Source organism: Gadus macrocephalus, chromosome 19 (genome assembly GCF_031168955.1).
Source record: "Gadus macrocephalus chromosome 19, ASM3116895v1".
In the NCBI taxonomy this organism is placed as follows: Eukaryota; Metazoa; Chordata; class Actinopteri; order Gadiformes; family Gadidae; genus Gadus; species Gadus macrocephalus.
The window spans coordinates 13,733,851-13,756,798 of NC_082400.1; the positions used below are offsets into that span (position 1 = coordinate 13,733,851).

Sequence of the window (22,948 nt, forward strand, 5' to 3'; positions counted from 1 at the left end):
CCAAGACGGAGGAGGGCCTGGGCTTCAACGTGATGGGCGGCAAGGAGCAGAACTCGCCATCTACATCTCCCGCATCATCCCAGGGGGCGTGGCCGAGAGGCAGGGCGGGCTCAAGCGCGGCGACCAGCTGCTGTCCGTCAACGGCGTGGTGGGTGCCGAACGTAGCGCGCTAAAAGCGAGCATTGATTGTGGGCCAACCTATTGGGCCCGTCCAAGAACTACATTACATTTACATTCAGGGCATTTAGCAAATGCTTTTATCTAAAGTGACTTACAATAACATTTGCCAGAAGAAAGAGAAACAAACAATATATATCGCTGTCCGGTACAGTAAAGATTTTCATAGAACTAAGTGCCAAGCACTAACAATCGTTAGTTTAACCCATTCCCTGTATACAATAAAGCTAGCTAGGATAAGATGCAACCCAATGCTAGGTACCATAGAACTAGGTAACTAGATGGAACCAGAACTAGATAGAACCAGAACTATTATTACTATTACTAATTCTGGGTCTTTGTATGCCTGTATGTAATGTTCGCTGACACACTGTTCGATGCTGTGTTTACTTTCTGGCTGGTGACGCAGACATGGGTTGATACTTCCTGTTTGAACAGGAAGTCATTGAGAAGGATGCTTCACTGCTCCTCAAGTCTTCCTTAATGCATCTTAAATTCCCAGAAAGACGGATTGGATTAAAGCATCGGCTGAATGATGAAGTGGCAAAAAAGCTTTCAATTGAGTTAGAGTTCAAAGGTCAGGACTGACATCACGCTTCTGTGTCGGCTCTCTGTAGTCGAGAGGAAAATCACCAGACCCCCCATAAACCTTTTCATCACTGGCCTGCGTCATAGCTCTGCTACTAATGAGGTCAATGGAAGATGCTACTTTATTTAAAAGCTTTAATAGGTCTCAGGAGGCACCTTTAGCCAACTATGAAGAGATAAGCTTCCTCCATTATGCTTTATGAAGTTACTAGAGTCCAACTTTGGCAGTTTGGGAGGCAGACCAAAGTCTGGAAATACCTTAAACGACCCCTCCACACACACACACACACACACACACACACACACACACACACACACACACACACACACACACACACACACACACACACACACACAAACACACTTACTTTAATTGAATGGCCTCTCCATCTTGCTTTCTTCCGTTCCTTTTCATCCAACCTCTCTCTGCCTTTACCTTCCCCTCTCGCCTCCGTCTCTTCCTTCGCTCGACCCTCTCCATCTCTCATTTCTCTCCCTCTACACACCTCTTACCCAACCTCTCTCCTTTTCTTCCTTCTCCTCCATCTCTGACTCCCCCACACACCAAATAACCCGTCATCTTCTTCTTCTCTTCCTCTCCTTCTCTTTCACCTCCTCCAACTCCTCTCCTTCTTCTCTTCCTCCTCCTCTACCTTCCCTTCCTCCTCCTCTTCTTCTTCCTCCTCTTCCTCTCCTTCTTCCCTTCCTCCTTCCCTCATTCACTCCCTCCTCGACTTCTTCTCTTTCTCCTCCTTCCTCCTTTTCTTCGCTTCCTCCGTCCTCCTCGTCCTCCTCGTCCTCCTCCCCTACCTCCACCCCTCTCTCCTCCAACCCACCCAACGTTCTCCTCCTCCACCCTCCTCCTGCTCCTCCTCCCCCCACCCCCCCTCCCCCTCCCCCCCCCCCCACCCACCCTCCACCTCCTACTCCTCCTCCTCATCCTTCTCTCTCCCCCCCCCCCCCACCTCCTCCCCCCCCCCCAGAGTGTGGAGGGCGAGCATCACGAGAAGGCGGTGGAGCTGCTGAAGGCGGCGCGCGACAGCGTGAAGCTGGTGGTGCGCTACACGCCCAAGGTGCTGGAGGAGATGGAGGCGCGCTTCGAGAAGCTCCGCACCGCCCGCCGCCGCCAGCAGCAGCAGCAGATGCTGCAGCAGCAGCAGCAGCAGCAGCAGACGGGCAACAGCAGCCACGCGCCGTCACAGCAGCAGCAGCAGAACCACGCCTCGTAAGACCGGAGGTGAGGCGGTGGCCCCGTGGAAACCGTCCGTCGTAGAGAGAGCTGTTCCGATACCGACGCCAGTGTCGGAAATTCCTCCGATTACTGCCTTAAATGCTGTAGTGGTATATGCTCAGTATCGGCCGATACTCAAGTTTAGGAATCTGAATCGGTATCGGGAAGGATAGAAATGGTATCGGAACATCTCTAGTTGTACATTTGACGCCCTTCGTTTAATGTTTACATTTTACATTCGGTGCGTTAAGCAGACGCTTTTCTAAGTACGGAAGAAAGAGATTAATTTGTCGGAAGAAAGAGAACCTACAATATATCGATGTCGGTACAGTAAGAATGTCCATTGAACCAAATGCCAAGCACTAACAATCGCTAGCTTAACATAAGTCCCCGTATCCAACACAGATAGGTAGGGTAAGATGCTACACAATGCTAAGTACTATTTTTAAGTGCCAGGATGCACGACATACAATAAGTATGTACATTAAGTGCCAGGACGTACAACATAAATAAGTGGGGGCGGGGGGGGCAATATCAATGATGTTGTGTCCGCAGTTCTTTATGAGGTGCTTACGGAGCATGTAAGCCTGATGGTTTTTATCCTGCTGTGAGGGGTTCGTTCCGCCTTTGACATCCAGTCTATTCCAAACGAGCGTTGAGCCGCTCCCATGGCTGTGTCTCGGTCTTAGTCCGAGACCAGTAAGCCCATAAGAAGTGCCCTCGCTCGGTCTTTTTCCCAGACAGTGCCCACAAATTGATAAATCGACAGGTTTAAGTTCAGTGTTTCCATGCCGGTGTGAACCCTCAACGAGACTGAGTGGCGCACGGTTAGAATCCTGAGCGGAGATGATAGCTGCGGTCTGAGGCGGTTTGATCATTCTGAATACCGAGCCGCAGAGCGACGTTTAATAAGATGCGAGCGTACGTGAAGGAGTGGGTGTTTTCAAACCGACTGGAACGCAGCCCACGCATTACGTACTGAATAGAAATGAAGTGCTCGGTTCCCTGTAAATCATGGCAGATGATTTACATCTCGGCTTAGACAATGTCCACAATTAACCTTGGGCCCCGGTGAACGGTCGGAATCCTTCAACATCGCTGCTCTCTTTGCAGATAAAACTTTTGATTGTCTCTGTCAATTTCTAATTGCTAGTTCTCGTTGTCCGTCAGACTGCGGCAGTCCTTTTCTGTCATGGACCGACCCTCCCTCCCAGAGTGCTGATTGGATGTCATAGTTGTTGTCGTGTGTCTTTGAACGCACCGTGACCCAGACTGAACCGCAGAGAGGGACAGAGTGCGACTCTGAGGACTCAGAGGACGGGCTCATCAAGAGGCTAGGGAGGAGGGCTGGGGGAGGCGGGGGGAGGGAGAGGGGAGAGAGTAGCGAGAGAGTAGCGAGTAGAGAGAGGGAAGGGGTTGTCTGGGGACACATGGAGAGGCGAGGGAAGATGGGGTAAGGGAGGAGGGAGGAGAGGGAGGGAGGGAGGAGAGGGAGGGAGGGAGGAGGGAGGATGGAGGGGTTCGTTCTAGTTCAGGCCAATTCGTCTCACAAATATTCATACTTGCTGTGACCCCTCTGTGAGAGGGGATAAACGTGCGAGTTCAACCACCATGTGACTGCCGCTGCCCAAAGGCAAGGCATCCCGTGAGGGCCCAATTTCCACTAATTACTTTGTCAGACGATGATGTGTAGAGTGATTTTATATTCCTTTTAGGTATTACATTTTCTTAGAGATTCTCGTAATTGCTTGAGATTAGAAGACATCCCGCCCCAGACTGAATGGCTGTGGTGTTTTCCGTTTGAGGGGTTACAAAAGGAAAGGCCTTCATTGTTTGGTTAGGCTACCTTAAGAGAAAACGCAGTATACGATGTGATGCCAACAATGAACATTATCCTTCCTATCTACATAATTATAGGAACAAACAAACAGCAACTCATCAAGCTGTTGAGAACTCAGAGACTCTGCGTGCATGCTGATGAGTGACGTGGGAGGGAGAGAGGGAGAGAGAGAGAGAGAGAGAGAGAGAGGGAGGGAGTATTAGTGGGAGGGATGGCGTGAGGGAGATAGCATGAGTGATTGAGGAAACCTGGTCATGCTAGGACTTCATTTGTAGTTGCTCCAATATTGATTGGATGTTTAGTTCCCGGCCTCACTTGGAAATGCTTCTTCATGAGAGCATGTCTCTGAATCGATAATGAAAATGTAAATCCAAAGCAGGCGGAAAGAAAAACCTCATAATAGCGCTATTATTTTGAAAAAACACCAGATGTCTTCATTTGAATTGTAATCATCAATGCCAAAATATGAAATAACGTACCCTGGTGATTCACGAAAATAAATTATAAATCTGGGCAAGGAAAGGATTTAAAACACTGAGGCCAAACTGCTGAGCTGAGAGATTAATATGGCAGCAACAAACCGGTCGGTTCTTAATGGATGTAAGGAGCAATATCACCCTTATTATGCAGTATGGGCCTGTTTGATGAGGTGGTGCATATCACAATACTTCCGCGACCAAAGAACGACCCGCAAACCATTCTATCAGGGGATGTTTCAACGCATTTCAGGACACCGAAAAACGGAGGCAGTTTTAGGATTATTTTTCGGTATGGATTTTTACAGAAAGATTATTCCAGATGATTTGATTGCGCCATCCACTGGAAATTTTTTTGTAGGGTTAGGGTTATTGTGTTTTAATACTGAATTCTAGTTTAGGTTCAGTACATCGTCTTCCATTCATTCACATTCATCGTATTTACGAGATGGTAAAAATCACCTGAGGCTCACAAATTACATGCTGAGATCTGTGTTCACTTTCTTTCTCTTCGTGTTTCTTTCGAGCCATCACGTCGCTGGAGGCATGGATCATTATTCGGCAATTGGAAAACATAATCTTGGCCATCAGTAGTAAACTGTAAAACCCGTGAACGGTTTTGAATCAACACCATGTAGACTGGCCACTGTAGAAACACTCAATAATAATAATAATAATAATAATAATAATAACAGATTCGATTTATATAGCGCTTTTCTAAATACTAAAAGATACTTTACAGAGTGAACACAAAATAAAATAAAATAACGTATATTAGTAAGAAGATAAAAAAGGAGGTAGGGGAGAGGAGGTAAGGAGGTTATGTGGTGAAAGCAATCTTAAAGGGGTAGTTCGGAATTTTGGACATAGGGCCTGATTCCCAAGTGAGCACTGGTATTCTATATCACTGGAGACAGTTTTCAACACAATTCATTCAGTCTTTCTAGTTGCAGAGTTCGCTCGTGCTAGGCTAGCGCAAGTCAACGGGCAATGCTAGCCTGCTATTAAAAACAGTGTTACCCACTCCACAGTACACCCGAGGTAAATCAATTATAACGACAGACTATACATTTAAATGTCTGTTTATAGAATAATGTTAGAAATAAAACCAACCTTGCATTGCATTGCATTTTGAGGGAATTGCTGGGTCACAGCAGCAGTGTTATATTCCTGGTAGTAGGCTACGGCAGCGGCGGACTGATACCTAGGTTACCGGCTCTAGTTTGTTTACCTGCCGCTGTCATTGCTACAAACGCAGAGTACAGTGAACGAAGGAATTCTATTAGCGTATTCAATTAACAAGATATGACCACGTTTGGAGGACTTAGCGATGCATCTGCTTTTGAAGACGATTATGAGGAATTTGTTGTATCCAAAGAACCGTACATGTACGAGCCGGTGTTTTGATGTCCAAGCCAGCAGCAACAAGCCACAGTTGAGTCCTTTCTGGATCTCGCACTGGAAATTGGTGGAAACTTTGTGGTGCCCATATGTAGCATATATTTCTACAATTTCTAAAAGCACACTGAACCACCATGTTGCCTAGTCGTTCAATTGCGTTATTCTGTCGTGATTCGGTTACAAACCTAACCAGCGCATAGTAAGATTCCGCTTCTGCTGAGAAAGTAGTCCCTCGATGATTCATGCGATGCAAGGTTAGTTTTATTTCTAACATTATTCTATCAACACAGACATTTAAATCTATAGTCTGGCGTTATAATCGATTTACCTCGGGTGTACTGTGGAGTGGGTAAGACTGTTTTTAATAGCAGGCTAGCATTGCCCGTTGCCATGCGCTAGCCTAGCACGAGCGAACTCTGCAACTAGAAGGACTGAATGAAATGTGTTGAAAACTGTCTCCAGTGATATAGAATACCAATGCTCACTTGGGAATCAGGCCCTATGTCCAAAATTCCGAACTACCCCTTTAAGAAGGTGTTTTTTTTAGGGCCTGTTTAAATGAAGGGCGTGTGTTGGATGTGGTTGGCGAGGGAGTTCAGAGGGAAAGTGCGGCAACTGAGAAGGCCCTGTCTCCCCTGCTGCGAGCTCCTTCAACTCAGGCCAATTAGTCGTATTCGGTAGAATATCTCCGTAACGAACAGGAAACCACGCCTTTGCCGCTCCCGGTTCCCAGCCGAGGTTCAGTGCCGTCTCTCCTCAGAAGATCTGCTACAACGCAGGGTTGCTGGCTCCGAGATCGGGGCCGTCAGAACTGTGTGTCGCCATACAACTCTCCGCCGTCTCAAATGGGTTTCTCCTCCGTAGCGATCAAAAGTAACATGCTGTTGTCACAGAGGAAATACCTCGGGCGCCTAGCCAGACGCAGAAACTGGGAGGAGGAGAAAAACAAAACCCACGAGAAAGTGAAAGTGGATTCCGAAAGTTGAAGAGAAATTACATGTTCTCCGTCTTCAGGGGGAGTAGACGTTGAGTTTGATCTCTCCCACCGGGTGGGGGTTTATCAAAGTCATCGCAAGACAGCGCAAGGAGCACGCAATCTCGGCGACATTGTTCCCCGTATCCTCGGAAACTAAAGCGGCGCGATTCAACAAACGGTCTGCGTTCGCATAGCAGCGCCCCTTACATCGCGCTCTTGGCTGTTTGAGTCGGCACGAAGGGTCTATAAATATTTTAATAACGTAGCCTGTGATGAAACGTCTGTTGGTCGAGTGTGTGTGTGTGTGTGTGTGTGTGTGTGTGTGTGTGTCCACAATGTTGTGTGCGTGCACGATGTTGTTATTACCAGGATTTGAAAAGTACAGCCAAGCTGAAAGATTTCCATGAAAGTCCTCTCTTGAACAAACGACTGAAACAGAACGAGTCATTAATCTAGAACGAGAAAGTGTGTAGATGGTGATGCGATACGTGGGCAAATTGAGCGTCAAGTTGACTCAGAGAGAGGCAAATATGGCGACAGCCCGGGAGGGAATCACGTCTGAATACAAACCGAAGGCTGTTGATCCGTCGACACCAAACTGTCAAAGTGCCAGAAGAAAGTGAATCGTACCAAAGTGGAATCAGATCAACCCAGCCCCCTGCTGCTCCTTACCCCCTCAAAGTGTGTTCCTACGAGGGGAGGGGAGGGAGGGAGAGCCAGGGAGACTAATAGAGAGGGTGAGGTAGGGCTAGAGGGAGGGCTAGAGAGAGAGAGAGAGAGAGAGAGAGAGAGAGAGAGAGAGAGAGAGAGAGAGAGAGAGAGAGAGAGAGAGAGAGGGCCAGAGAGAGAGAGAGAGAGAGAGGGCCAGAGAGAGAAACAGACAGACAGACAGACAGACAGACAGACAGACAGACAGACAGACAGAGAGGGCCAGACAGACAGACAGAGAGGGCCAGACAGACAGACAGACAGAGTGCTAGAGGGAGAGAGAAAGAGACATGCAGACAGACAGACACACAGACAGACAGACAGACAGACAGACAGACGGACCAGTCAGGGAGCTTGTAAGGGCTGTGTAATGTAACCATACTCTCAGCAGGGGGTCGTGTTTTATCTCGGCATGGCCCGCTGACCCCAGACGGCGTCCTCTTGGCAGTGGTGCCGCCACAGGATGCCAGCGGCAGCACGCCACAGGGGCTCGGGCCCACATAGCAGGCCTGCTCGCCCCCGGAGTCCATCACTCACTCTCTCTCTCTCTCTCTCTCTCTCTCTCTCTCTCTCTCTCTCTCTCTCTCTCTCTCTCTCTCTCTCTCTCTCTCTCTCTCTCTCTCCCTCTCCCTCTCCCTCTCTTCCCTCCCGATAAGGAGCCGGAGGGGAGAGTGGGTTGGGTGTCTTGGCTCCCTGCCAAGAGGTACTGGGTTCGAACCCCGATGTCTACAGTCTAACACACGAGTCGTCTAACCCCGACCTGCTCCTCAACACCATGCATATGAACTCACTGTTCATAATCCCCCTTTTACACACTTTTTGTATGTTGTTCTTCCTTTGCACCAAAATATTACTTAGCATCGTGTAGCATCTTATCCTAGGCATCTTTGTTTTATACGGGGAATGGGTTAACCTAAAAGCTGTTCGTGCTTGGCACTTGTTTCTATGAACATCCTTGCTGTACAGACAGTGATATATTGTTGTGTCTCTTTCTTCTGACAAATGTATTTATTGTAAACCGCTTTGGATAAAAGCATCTGCTAAATGCCCTAATAGCAAATGTAATAATCACATTTGATTAGAATACCGTCCGTATGCCGAGATGGTGAACATAAAATGCTATGTGTGGACGCCTTCGCCCCAAGTGTCTTGCAATACTGCAAGGCCATGCATTCTTAGCATGGCCGCTCCCCACCAACCCCAGTGGGAAGGGATTCGAACCCCTAACCCCTGGTTTTGTTAACACTGTGCTCTAGAGTTTCAGCTAGCCAGGACTGTTTCAGGCATATTGACTCTTGACCCCCAAATACACACTTACACACACACAACCCCCAAATACACACTTACACACACACAACCCCCAAATACACACTTACACACACACGAGACCCCCAAATACACACTTCACTCACACACACGACCGTGATGACAGGTATTGGGGTACAAAAAACACCACCATGACTTGCAGTAGTCCATGCACACACACACACGCACGCACACACACACACACACACACACACACACACACACACACACACACACACACACACACACACACACACACACACACACACACACACACACACACACACACACACACACACACACACACAGCCATCTATGGGGGTGATAGAGTTGAGGGTGATAAAGCAACTAACTATAATTAGTTTGACCTTTCAGCTTTCTAATGGTTTCTGTTCTACTCATGTTGTCCTTAATGAGGTCCTTCTTGTGTCCTCTTCTGTCTGCAATTATTTTAAACCGTGTCATCTTGGCCTACTTTGGCGAATAAGGGAATATTGATAAAAACTAGGGCTGGGCAACGATTCAAAGTTTTAATCGCGTTAATTGCATGAGTTCCTGTGATCAATCACGATAAATCGCATTGTTATACTCAAAATACAATAGTGAATTCAAAAGTAGTGTATAGCACACTTTTTTGTGAATGCACTGCCATATGAACGAAAGGGCTATGACCGTACCCTTCTCCACGTTTTTTTTTTCGCCAATTCTTCCGCCAAGGTCTGTTTCCTCTTTCCTGTGAGCGCCGCAGCAGCCATGCGTGGCATTCAGCAACATACTAGGCTCGCTCACGATGGACTTTAAAAATAAAAGCCAGTGAGCAACAGACTTTTACAATAAGAAAATAAATAATAAAAACTGCGTTAATGCGAGATAGAATAATTGTCGGCGATAATTAATTCATTAGTTAACACGATAACGTGTTAACTTGCCCAGACGTATCCCTATGTGCGTCTCCAGTGCATCTCTGCCCGTAAACCTACCTCTGGAGGAGTTGTTCTCAGATCCGGCTTCTTCTCTGCTCTCCTCTCCCGCAGGTTGTTCCAAAAGAAGAAGTGAAGGAGAAGGCGGCGTCCATCTTGAAAAAATAAAATGGCCGACAACATGAGACGAGAGGAACGACGTGGTCTAGATGGTCGTCTGCTCTCCTTGCAACATACCGACAATACACTACAGAAACTAAAGTAATAGACCCACCATGGATCCTTTTCACATTGGGGTCACAGCAGGTAAACACAAGCGTAGCTCGCTAATCGTTAATCCTTTTATTTCTGAATTCACTGCCTGCCAGAATTGCTCTCTTCTTGGTGAGATTAGACCGATTTCACAGGGTGACATCGTAGGACTCACACAGGTGTCGCTCATAGCACTTATCATGGGTCTACTCCTTTATCTACCAGGGCACAGGAAGTAGAATTACCTTCACTAGTTCATGGTGCTGTCACAGCTGCGCTGTTGGGTCCATTATGATCAAACCCTTGAGGGTTTTCCCGACGGTTTTCTCGGAGTGGTGTGACCACTCAATCTGAATGACTCTGTTGACTTTGGCCCAAAAGTGGAATTAATAACCATATGCATCCAGGTGGCCTAACTTTCCATGGATTAAAATGAGTCGCGGTCAGACGTGGTGCAATCAGGAGGTGAAAGCACTCATCGAAATATGGTGGATGACGACATATGTTTTTTTAAATTGTATAATTATTTAGTGACCGAAAGGTTGAAATATTGAATTATTTTTATTTTTTAAGTTGTTGCAACAAGGAGTGCGCAATGGGTGGGAAGTGATCGTATTCTCTGAGCCCTGCCCTGGGACATTAAAGGAAAATAACCAGAGTTAGTGATACATGGGACTGAGTTTGTCCTATGATGATATCAATGTAATTAAAACGTTCAATTCAATTGTACTTGTAGAGCCCTTAACCACAGGCACAGCCTCAAAGGGCTTCACAGGCCATACATTTATGACACGCCCCTGACCCTAACTCCCCCGGGGCAAGAAAAAACTCTCTTAATTATCAAGGAAGAGATCTGGAGAAGGATCGCTGATCATCCCTCGTTCCAGGGATGATCAGGAACGCAATGAGGGCCATAATTGACATACATTAACACGTACAGGCAATTATTATTATTTTTTCCCTTTATGATGCCTTTATTAAAAGAGTATCAGTATTCAAGAAGCATAATATCTATCTAGCTAGATAGATGTGTATCATAGCTAGCCTGCTGTATATCTCATTCATTATCCTCTCAAGTAATTATGTGATGTTCTACATTTTAATGTCGGTGAAGGGCGGGTATTTCTGGCAGGGAGTGACATTTTGGCACAGCATCGTCATAAACAATATATAATTACTCTGCTGATGGTTTCGCACCGGAATCATTAAATAGAACAGGTCTATAATTAACGAGCTAGACTTTGCTTCTGACTGCTTGAAAAGGGTCCATGCGTTTGAGCTAAAAACACAAACTGGTGCTTTGACAAAACTAGGTGTGCATAAGGTGACGATAGAGTTGAAAGTCATTTTAAGTTATGTTTTCCTTTTCTATATATATTTGACCTTCAGTGAAAAAAGGTGTCCCTCTTTCTTCAGGTTCAACTTCTTGTGTTTGTGGTACTTTCAGTTTTATTTTCAGTATGATTTGCTTTGTTAATCTTGCTGCTTGCTGACACCTGTTTTTGCTGTGGCCTTGTCTGCCATTTCCCATGAATATTGTTTCGTACAGTGACACTTCTGATGTTTTTGCGTTTCAACTGTTTCCCTTCTGTGTCCTCGAATGAATACCAATTCATTTTATCTGTGTGTGTGCGTGTGCCCGAGTTTGAGTGCGTGAGTCTGTGTGCACAACAAGCTGTCTGAAAAATTGTGATAAATCCTATTCTGTACCCATGTAATAATGATAATAATTGTAGCAGAAATAATTATTTTGTATCGGAATTATTTAGATTTAGCAATAACACGTAACGTTAAATTCCACAATTTCGGTTCAGTAGTGTAGAGGCATTGGACGAGGTTGACCACTTAAAGGCCTAGTCAACTGGATCTTATGCACTGTGTGTCATGAGACAGCTTTCAAACCTCCTGCCACTCAAACACTGGATGATCAATTCTCAGCCCAGCAGTTTACATGCACACTCATTAACCGATCTCAATCTGGTGGAGGCAGTCATTCACATTATCGACTGCACCCCTAGAACAGCATACATTTGCGACATCGGGTTTACCTCGATGATTGATTTGATATACTTGTACACATATATACAGTACATATATGCAAGGTGTTTATACACACCTTAACAGTACTTTGGTCAGGATATTTATTCTGGCCATGCACAGAAAGGCTGGAGAAACATCTGATTCAAGAGATGCATAACTGGGGGTGTCCTACTTCTGTTGAATACGTCAGTGGTCATGTAATCAACGTGGTCAGTATGTAAATACCGTACCCCAGCAAGCTAAGATGTGCATGTAAACGTGACTTGGGCCATTCATTGAGATCCTCATTGCAGTTCTATTGACCGCACAGTCAACACTATCACATTGCTCTCGTTTCCGTTACAAAGTCGGACATTGATATATGAATTTACCCAGAAGATGTTGTCTTTTGAGAGTTGCTATAATACAGCCAAAACCAAATCTTCCAAAAGATATTAAGTTATATACCCTCATCTACCAGACAAGTAGAATGTCAAATTATATTCATGTCGTCAGAGTGCAAAGTCTAAAGAATAGTAGCCTATAAGTTAGTTTATTTTTCCAAGAACCTATTTTTTTCGTTTCACTTCTCAAACGTGGACACAAACATAAAGTTTTATCATTAAATTCAAATATGTATATTTTGTATGTCACCTAGAACATTATTTATGAAGTCCTTTCAAATACTAACACATGTCTGATATCTGAACCATGTCTTATGCTAACTGAATTCCTAGATTTGCTTTTCTCTTTTCCCGTTGTGACAATCATAGTACATTTAATGTTGGACTCATTGGAGTGTCCCATCTTTCCTCTCGTAACTTAATTCATAAAACATTTGTGTTTACCTCGATAACTAATCCTACGTTCAAACGGCCGGGGTGTATTTATGAATACTCTTTAGAAAGTCGCTGGGTTCGATCCCCATGTTCACAGACTTCCTGTAGATTCTAACCTCGACCTGCTTCTTAATGACGTGTATCGTTGTGATATACGTTGTGAATTGCTATGGATTACAAAACCTCTGCTTGATGACTTATAAGAGTTACACACAGCATTTGTTCAGTGGGTTTCCAGTGAGTAGCAATCCCCTGGGTTTTCTAATGTATTCCATGCCAACGCAGCCGGTGTTGGGAAGCCCGGTTTTCCAAACACGATTGTCTTGGAAGGTCATGGGAGAGTTTGGTGTAAAAAAAAGTGATTTTATCGTTTCGTTTTACTTTGATGTTTTTTTTTCAACAAGTCAATAACCCAACTTGACAGAATCCTTTTTGTATTGTAAAAAATATAAATATCACAGGAACCTTTCTTAATTGACATGCATTTTTGAAACTGGTAGTCCTTTACTTAACACACAGACAAGAAAATAAACTACACGTTGATATGCAATTGTTATACATACTATATTTGTATAAATAAATCTATGTGCTTGTGGTACAGTGATGAATGTGTGGACTGTGTGTGTTATTAATGTGCCGATTACTACAGAACCTCGATTGTCCTATTCATATCTCACTTTATAATAATGAATCTCCTCAACATTTTTTACCTACAAAGTTATAAATCTTACAGGAAATCTTTATTGTAATTAAAAACAGGTTTGCTGGAGTCTAATAGTGTCATTTATCAAAGGAAAACTTCAGAATTGTTCAACCTGAATCTAATTTTCAGATCATTTTGGTTCGAGACTTGGTGGGACAAAATAACAAACAGGCATAATATAAAGAAACAAGTTGTATCTCTCTGTAGGGACGACTTGGTGGGACAAAATAACAATCAGCCATAATGAGGCATAATGTAAAGAAACAAGTTGTATCTCTCTGTAGGGACGACTTGGTGGGACAAAATAACAATCAGCCATAATGAGGCATAATGTAAAGAAACCAGTTGTATCTCTCTGTAGAGATTGAGTATGAGTATGAATATAAACTTTGTGTTGTTTTTGTTGTTGTTGCTCCCACAGTGAACATACAGGCTAATTATTTAAAGCGCCACTTCACTATTCAAGCCGATAACAAATACAAAACAGCGCATAATTAATAATTCCACCTGAAGGCTAACGATTTTGTTTTGATGAATGGGCCGAAGTGTCATGAAATCCACAGAGACGTTCTCCAGTTCTGTTCCGACAACACGGACACGGCGACACACTCACACGCGACCTATCCCCTCTGCTCCCGTCGCCCTGGCAACCGTTTAATTAAATCCAGGTGTTCAGACACTCTACCTGCAGCTGGGCTGCCATCTCGACTGGCGCCATGGCAACCGAGGCAGAGTGTTAAAAAAAGAAAAAGGTGTCTCCCATGGCTAATTACCGTAGCCTACGCACGCTGGTGAAATCCAAAGGTCATTAATAAGTGATGATCATATCAGGGCGAAGACGCATCATCTGATGTCCTTAAGCAAGAAGGTGTGGGAAAAATTCAGAGATGAGATAATGAGAAGATAAGTCATTGATATCTAATTCAATGCTTCCTACACCTGCGATATAAGTAAGGGATAATGGCCGACGAGGTGTCCATTATCAGGAATTAATGGACGACGCGGAGCGGAGGCAGGGCCGGATTAACAAATCATAGGCCCCTGGGCACAAATGTCTGAAGGCCCCCCCCCCCCCCCCCCCCCCCCTCCCCGAAAAAAATCAGGAAAAAAAAATTCTATATTTTTTTATTATTATTATTATTTTAACACACACACATAATGACACATAAAGTGTAGCCGGCTTGGTCTTACTCCGCCGACTACTGCGTTGTGTTCAGGTGCATAGATATCACAGGACGCTGCAGGTTATGGGAGGGGGGTTAACTGTCACATTAGGCCACTATATTGTTCAGAATCATTATATTGCTGTTCTTATGACATTCGTTTTAATAATGAATTTTAAATGAATACCCTATCTAATAATACCATGTATAACTATTTTAAGAGTACAAACATTCATAAAAAAAAAAAAGAAAAAAAAAAAAGTTTCTTTCGTGTGGTGCCCCCCCACTGGCTGGGAATGGTTGGGGCCCCTGGGCACAGTGCCGTGGGCCCTAATGGTAGATCCGGCCCTGCGCGGAGGCCTTAGAACCGTCCGCCGCGTAGCGGAGGACGGTTGCCTCCGCGTCGTCCATTAATTCCTGACATTGGACACCTCGAAGGTCATTATCTCGCTAATACCATGGTAACTTGCCAAAGAAAATAAATTAAGTCCATTGATTTATATTTTCATGCGTTTTACAATCCAAATATAAAGTTTTTCAAAAGCCATAGGCTAACTTTGTTTCCCTGGTAAGGCCTGAGGGTTTGGGTAATACCTGGAAAAATCATTACCCTCCCGTAAGGTTCTTTTGCACCCGAAACGTTGTTCACTCCTCCAGTAAAAAGGACGGACGGCTACGACTTGGCAACGGGAGGTATTCTAGTTCGCTCAGCTATGAGCCAGAGAGCTAACGTTATGCAGTGTACATATTTATAATTCGAAAATAGAAGTTTAACCTCTAAAAATGACAATAAAGAATACCAACAAACACACACACACACACACACACACACACACACACACACACACACACACACACACACACACACACACACACACACACACACACACACACACACACACACACACACACACACACACACACACACACACACACACACACACACACACACACACACACACACACACACACACACACACACACACACGCACGCACACAGAAGAAAAACGCAAGAAACACTTCCCTCTAATGGTTTCAGAAAGTACTGCAACAGCTAAACTATTAAAAAAAACAATAATTTGATCCTAATATTTCTGTCATTTCACTTTACAACCCACCACAGAATAGTCACACCAGAAATAAAATCGAAAATATATAAATCTAAGCAGTCTAGTTAGGGGAGAGGTTATAGTAGGCATTGCATGATTTATCGGTAAAAGTTGTGAAACACATGTTCCTTCCATTCCCCTGCTTCGCTTCAAACTCTGACATTTTATACCGTTCTGTGTCTCGGTGGACACTTTAAACATGGTGATTGAGAGATTTATGAATCACGATGACTCGGATTTAGTCGTAGAAAATGACATCACTGACCCTTAAGGGAACTATTTGGCACGGGCGAAGAGGTGATTGAAATCAAACCCCCGTCGAAGCTCCGCATAAATGTATATTTATGGACGCTGTGATCCGCCGGCTAGTAATCACCGTCTTTATACAACGGTACACGGATGGGGGGGACTACACGCAAAAGTATGCGAGTTGGGACATCATACAGGTGACTTCATACCTGTGGTGCAACCTACGTATCTTCTGCTGCGCAGAGGATTGTTGTGTGGAATAGCCCCAACAAGCATGCTGGCTTGCACACTGCGAAATGCGACCGCATGTAGTAGGCTACAACATCCTGGTATTTTTTGCCATACAGCATTTTCCATACAATGTATTGGCACATACTAAATCTTTTTCTGGCATATTAAACAGTGTGGTAGTAGCCTGTTGGTATTGGGACGCAGGGTCGATATATGGTGATTCAGAGTTGGCTTACCAGGTTCTCTGGAGCGGGACAGACATCAGCCAGGCTGTGGAAGATGATAGATGATAGACCACCCCAGTGATCCTGAGTTGTTCTATCATTGTTTTCTCTGCTGGAGCAAGAAATAAACAGTCTGACATAATTAAATAAGAAGAGGCAAGAAGAAGGAAGAAATAAATAGTCTAGTCATTTAAACATTCAAACTAATTATGTGCTATGGCTTTGTTACAAATAAATAGGCCTATTTATGATAATTATACCACACACACACACACCAGATACCAGAGCTCATATTTAGTATACTAACTTTTTTGTTGTTCTTCCCATTACTATGAGCCTATTATTTAGAAATGCATTTTAAATTCTTTATTTATATTACTGTCCTTAACTTTTGCTATGACATCCACATTCATTACCAGGGACTAATACAAAGTTCATCTTATCTGAATGAAGGACTCAAAGGTGTGCCGGAAATGAGGAGGAAACGGGGTACAGACCAAATAAACACCAAGGCGTGTGGATGGCTTTTGCCCTCAGATGGAGGAATAAGTAAGCTGTTTTCTTAACTAATTCCTCAAACTGGCCGCTGCACTGCCCAGCGTCGAGGGACTATTGACTCACCCTGTCGTCAAAAGGCCTGGATCAAAGACGTGCTGATGGAATGTGTGACATCCTTCCCCTTGGCAGAAGACCTTCAGGGAGGGGGGGGGGGGGGCTGTTCCCGGGGCCTGGGGTGGGGGCGGCGGTGGTGACGCTGTTGGTCAAGGTGTGAAAGACGACAAAATCACATTTGGTCATTTGGTGGAGAGGAGAGCAAACAGGTAGGCTGTGTAAAGTGTGTGTGTGTGTGTGGGGGGGGGGGTGTGTGGGTTTCTGGGTGGGTGGTTGTGTATGTGTGTTTGTGTGTGTGTATGTGCGTGTGCGTGTGTGTGTGTCACAAGAGAACCAGTCATTACTCTCCATAATAAACACGCACACACACACACACACACACACACACACACACACACACACACACACACACACACACACACACACACACACACACACACACACACACACCCTGTCCCTTATTCCTGCAAAAAACCAACCTCCAAACATCCAACCCTAAGTTAACTACATACCAAAGATGTAAGCACCCAATGTAAAATTGATGTAGTGAAATCAAAAGACAAAATACAAGATAGGATTTCTCAACCTTTGCATATATCATAGCACATCCACCGGATATTAAACATCCAAATGATCTTAAGGATTTTTTCAAAGCAAATCAGATCGATAACGGCTGTTTTCAGTCAGGGCAAAGCAGAGTGATTAGTCTTCACACGGTTGATTATCTCCCAGCGGATCCCCTCACATCACGGTTCCCTCCATGGTGGCTGGCTGCACAAAGATCTACAGCTTCAGCCTGCAGCAATAAAGGGAAGCAATTACAACCGATCAGAACTTTTCCTTAGGAGTTAATGAGCATGATAATCAGCCTGCTCTCCCAAATGTAATGAGAATTTATGTTTCTTCCCCTTTGGAAAGAATTTATCTAAAAAGTTTAGTTTTGAAGTTGTAAGCATAATAAACAGCCAAATACATAGATACACACACACACACACACCCACGCAAGCATGCGGGCACACATACACACACAAACACACACATATGCATAGACAAACTAACACATACACCAACACACGCATACACACACACATACACACAAACAAACGAGTGTACCCAAATACACAAACAACCACAAATTAACACGAATTGCACATGCCCTAGGGTTTTGAAAACAACAATAATTGATGAACTTTTTTTTCTTGGTGTCAAGTTTGGAAAAAAACATATTTTCCAAGCTGTTCCAACTCAAATATTTATTCCTGGTTTTCTTGTTTATGATGATGTATTTTAACTATAATACACTTGTCATGACTTGTTCACGTTTTCCCATTGAAACCACACATAGATACGTGTTCAGTATTAACCTTTGCAGACCTGTAACGTGTCACGTGTTACAGTCATCAAACTAATGTTAGATTCTCGCTAGGATTAAGGAAATTGAAAATACCAATCACTCAACAAAACACTTATATAAAACAAATAAAGCTTTAATGATGAATAAAAGCAAGGATAGAAAAAGCAACACTTTAAATGCAACATTGAGTTTGAATAAAATACACGATGTGTCAAGTGAAATTTTATTATTATTATTATCATTATTAAATATGGTCCATTACGGTATAGAATAGCATAGATAGAATAGACGGGTATTTACACGTATATATTTACAATCTCATATATTTACAATATAAAAAGCTGACCAATGGGCATCAATGTTCTCTGTTGCTAATCACCAAAGTTTAGCGTCAATTTAGCATCAGTTTGGTCAATTTAGCTAACATTAACGGCAGTTTAGAGTCAATTTTGCATCGCTTTAGTCACTTTAGCTTAACATTAGCGTCAATTTAGCACCAAGTTAGCATCAGTGAACTCACTTCAGCTTAACTTTGACGTAAATTCAGCGTCAGTTTAGCGTCAGTTCAGTTCAGTCTCTTCATCAGAACATTAACATAAATTCAGCGTCAGTTCGGCATCAGTTTAGCGTCAGCTTCGAGAAATGTTGGCGTCGGTTGAGCGTACATGCTAGTGCTTTTGAACTGTTGGGGAGATGGGGGGAGCTGGGGGGGATTTGGGGGGTCGGTAATGCACTCTGCAAATGTTCCTGTTGTCCTTCCCACCTGGCGGCCCCCAGCTTTGGGGGTCCGTCTCCCCCCCCCTGATCACAGGACGTGGTAGATGGGCCTGGGGCCCGCGGGGCTCTCGGGGGACAGGGGCTGGGAGTCAGGGGAGCAGGAGTAGCCGTCGCTGGGGACCCCCGGGGGCCCGGCGTGGGGGACCTCCGCGGAGGTGAGGCGGTCCACGATGCTGGAGAGACACTGCAGGCTGGAGGCCCCGGCCGCCTTGCTGACCTGGCCGTCTGAGGGAGGGAGGGACGGGGAGAGACGGGGTCAGGTTTGATGCTGCTGTTTACTGACAGGTTGCGACGTGTTTTACTTGGGTTTGGCAATGTGAATATATGTTAGTATATAGAATATATGAGAGAGAGAGAGAGAGAGAGAGAGAGAGAGAGAGAGAGAGAGAGAGAGAGAGAGAGAGAGAGAGAGAGAGAGAGAGAGAGAGAGGGGGAGAGGGAAAGAGAGAGAGGGAGAGAGAGAGAGAGAGAGAGAGAGAGAGAGAGAGAGAGAGAGACAGAGACAGAGACAGAGACAGAGACAGAGAGACAGAGACAGAGGCAGAGATACAGAGAGAAAATCAGAGACTGGGCTTGGATCAGTCGCTGACCATCAACTGAAAATATTTTAAATTGCAGCATATGAAATAAAAAAAAAATAAAAAAGTAAAGTTAAACTTTTAATATTAAACTTTAAATCAGTAGCGTACACAAAAAAACTAAAACATGTTTGCAGTAGTTCTTGTAGGAACACGGCGGTCCAGCATGCCATATTGCTGTACCACTTCTAGATGTATATCTAATGACGATTAATTATTTCGAAGTGAAGGGCGCTCACCATTCTTAACGTAACAGTAGCCGCCGCTGTAGAGGGCGGTCACTTGCGGCCATACGGGGCTGTTGCAGTCGGCCTGGAGGAGGAAACAGAGATCAAAACAAACCGGGGGTTAGGATCAAAACACAACGTGTTCCATGTCACTCATCGACCGCTCGCCTCACATCCTAAAGCCCCCCCCGAAAAGAGGTTTCAATCCGCGGAAAACAGCCCCACATGACCGCCGAATACAAGCCAGCGAGCGCAAGAGCGAGGAATGGATAAACACAGAGCAGGAACGAAGAAAAGGAGCAAAATAAAAAAGAGAAATCTTATAATAGCTAATAAATCCCACACGTGTTTTTTTTTTTAGTTTACTGAGAGAATGGGGCAGTGGTGGTGGTGGGGTTTGTGGGGTGGGGGGTTATTTCACAGCAACTTCTAAACCCCCCCCCCCCTCCCCCCCACCCCTCCCCACACCCACACACACACACACACACACACACCCGCACACACACACATACACACACACACACACACACACACACACACAGTCCATGGCAGCGTGGAACCCAAGCGTTCTCGGGGCCACGGCTCTCGCGGTTGGCGTGGCCAATCGATTGGAGCCCAGTGGAAGCAACACCAGCGCTGGGTGCAAGATGACACTTTCTCCCAGTAAATCTACCAGAAAATCCTGGCAGGGGTGCAGGACATGCGGTCATGGAGGCAGACGGGTGGAATGCAGAGGGGGCAGGTGACCCCTGGTTCTGTTCTGGTCAGGCCTGATGTAAGGTGGATTCAAGCGGGATATTTTATGAGCGACTATTAAATGTCTGGCGATTGAGGAAGCAATGATTTCCATGCCATGCCGCCATCACTATGAGGCTATTGTTTCAGTTTTAGTTTCGGTCCGACACTTGGTAGAAGGTCGCCCTTTATTGTGAAGGGTATTGACGCTCGCACGCACGCACATCTGCTCTCTGCACCCAAACAACAACAACAACAACAGGCAGAGAGACGTTCTATTTCGCATAATGTGCACCAAACAGTTCACTGACCAGGGTGAAGCTAAGACTACGGGGGATTCAGCGTTCAACCCTGGAAACTTCTACATTTTTCCATCAGGCACTGATGAAAACAAAACACACAATAAAAGCCCAAACTCCATCGCGTTAATAATTCAAACAAGGATTCGGCCCGAGAACAACCCCAGGCCGATTCTGCTCCGTAACTGGAGGCTGAACGGCGTCGTACAACACCCAGCAAAGGGCCTCCTCCCCTGCCTTTTCCTCCCTGCACCTCGAGGAACACGCAGCGCACGAAGCAAGGGGGCACGGAGCGAACGTGAACCCTGGCGCTTTGAAGTCCCAGCCCCTGTTTACTGCTCAGGGCTGCATCGGGAACCGATAGAGCCATGAAGAGAGGCTCGGGGGTCGGGCGGAGGGGTGGAGGGGGTCGAGGGCGGCGGAGGAGGAGGAGGAGGAGGAGGAGGTGGTGGGTGTGGAGGGATTGCCGCGAGGAGGAGGAGAAGGTAAAGGTTCTCACCATGCTGTCGGAGCAGCTGGACAGGGGGCTGCCGGGCTCTGAGCCGCTCTGGCCGGGCAGGGCGTAGTACTGCTCCACCTGCTCGTGCAGCAGGTCCTGCAGGCTCTCGATGTACTGGATGGCGTTGCGCAGGATCTCCACCTTGGGCAGCCGCTGGCTGGGGTTGGCCGAGGTGCAGCGGCGCAGGGCCTCGAAGGCGTGGTTCACCTTCTTCAGCCGCCGACGCTCCCGCATGGTGGCGGCCCGCCGGCGGTCCATGGTGGTGGGCTTGCGCTTGCAGGCCTTGCAGGCCCACTGCAGGCAGTGGCCCGGCTGGTGGTCCGCGCCCGGGACCCTGAAGTGCTCGTCCTCCTCGGAGCCGGCCAGCTCCAGGCCCCCGCCGCCGAAGTCCAGGCTGTCCGGAGAGGAGGCCTCGTCGTAGTACCCCTGGGAGGAAGAGAAGAGATCCATGGGGCCGCCGATGGTTCTTCTTCTTCTTCTTCTTCTTCTACTTCTGCTTCTACTCCTGCTTCTTCTTCTTCTTCTACTTCTTCTTCTTCTTCTGGTTCTTCTTCTACTCCTGCTTCTTCTACTTCTTCTTCTTCTTCTTCTTCTTCTGCTTCTTCTACTACTCCTGCTTCTTCTTCTTCTTCTTCTTCTTCTACTACTCCTGCTTCTTCTTCTTCTTCTTCTTCTTCTTCTACTCCTGCTTCCTGTACTTCTTCTTCTACTTCTTCTTCTTCTTCTTCTGGTGGACGTGAGGGGTGAAGGCGGGCAGCAGGGTAGGAGACAGCAGTGTAAGCGGAGGGCAGCGGTCTCTCGAGATGCCCGGGGGGGAGAGGAGGCCTCTGAGTGATATGAAGGGGCCGTTGCCACCGGGGCCTTCCCTTTATATGCCCTGGGGGCCAGAGCCCGGGGCCCACATTGGTCAGATCTAATTACCATGGCCCATTGGCCCAGCCGGGAGGCAGGCGAGAGGTTAGCTCGACTCCCCCTCCCTCCCTCCCACCCGCCCTCACCCCTATCGCTAACCCCTCGCCCCCCACACCCACCACCCCCGCCCCCTCCACCACCAACCCCCAGAACCCTGCAGAGATTTCCCACATCTGCCCCTTAGTGATGTTTTTCCCACTCACCACCACACGTTCTTTTTTTTTTTTTTAGGGCCCTCTCTCCAGCGCGACCCCTGATGACTAAAAGCTCCAGAATTTCAGCGAGGGGGGGGGGGGAAACCGGCTTACACCGATTTTGAACCTCAACACACGGCCGCGTTCTCTCGTGTGCCCTTTTGAACGTCGACCGTAAAACGACTTTGTGTTTTTTCCGTTAGACTCTTTCGTTTTATTTTCGGTTCCGCCGGAGACCCCAGCGTTTGCAGATGCAGCCCAGCTGCAGAGCGGGAGGTGTAACATTTCAGAGCGCCGGCGGTAAGCCTTCTCTGAACACCCCTCAGCCATCACCCGAGGTGTCACGGACA

General features: G+C 46.0%; 2 protein-coding genes and 1 long non-coding RNA gene across 5 annotated transcripts in view; 1 reads left to right on the plus strand and 2 right to left on the minus strand.

Annotated features, from left to right (window-relative positions):
- Positions 1-13,336, plus strand: part of lin7a (lin-7 homolog A (C. elegans)) — a 36,886-nt gene extending 23,550 nt beyond the window's left edge. The window contains 4 exon segments of the mRNA XM_060038005.1: positions 6-57; positions 60-148; positions 1,749-1,990; positions 9,737-13,336. Of these exon segments, the coding sequence (XP_059893988.1) occupies positions 6-57; positions 60-148; positions 1,749-1,990; positions 9,737-9,758 (405 nt within the window). The 3' untranslated portion in view covers positions 9,759-13,336.
- On the minus strand, positions 9,407-9,783 carry LOC132447363 (uncharacterized). The gene is made up of 2 exons (XR_009523072.1): positions 9,683-9,783; positions 9,407-9,497 (listed from the first exon to the last, which is right to left on the minus strand). It is a non-coding gene; the product is annotated as an uncharacterized LOC132447363 (long non-coding RNA).
- A 5,153-nt stretch (positions 13,337-18,489) lies between the features above and the next one.
- myf5 (myogenic factor 5) lies at positions 18,490-22,347 on the minus strand. Of its 3 annotated transcripts, none has more exons than XM_060038450.1 (4): positions 22,229-22,346; positions 21,493-22,180; positions 19,972-20,044; positions 18,490-19,379 (listed from the first exon to the last, which is right to left on the minus strand). In XM_060038450.1, the coding sequence occupies exons 2-4, from the start codon at positions 21,940-21,942 to the stop codon at positions 19,183-19,185; spliced, it is 720 nt and encodes a 239-aa protein (XP_059894433.1). In that variant the 5' UTR covers positions 21,943-22,180; positions 22,229-22,346; the 3' UTR covers positions 18,490-19,182. The 3 variants fall into 3 exon arrangements, with proteins under 3 accessions (XP_059894433.1, XP_059894434.1, XP_059894432.1); XM_060038451.1 differs by having other exon boundaries at positions 21,493-22,090; positions 22,229-22,343; XM_060038449.1 differs by having other exon boundaries at positions 21,493-22,347.
- Between the last annotated feature and the right edge of the window lie 601 nt (positions 22,348-22,948).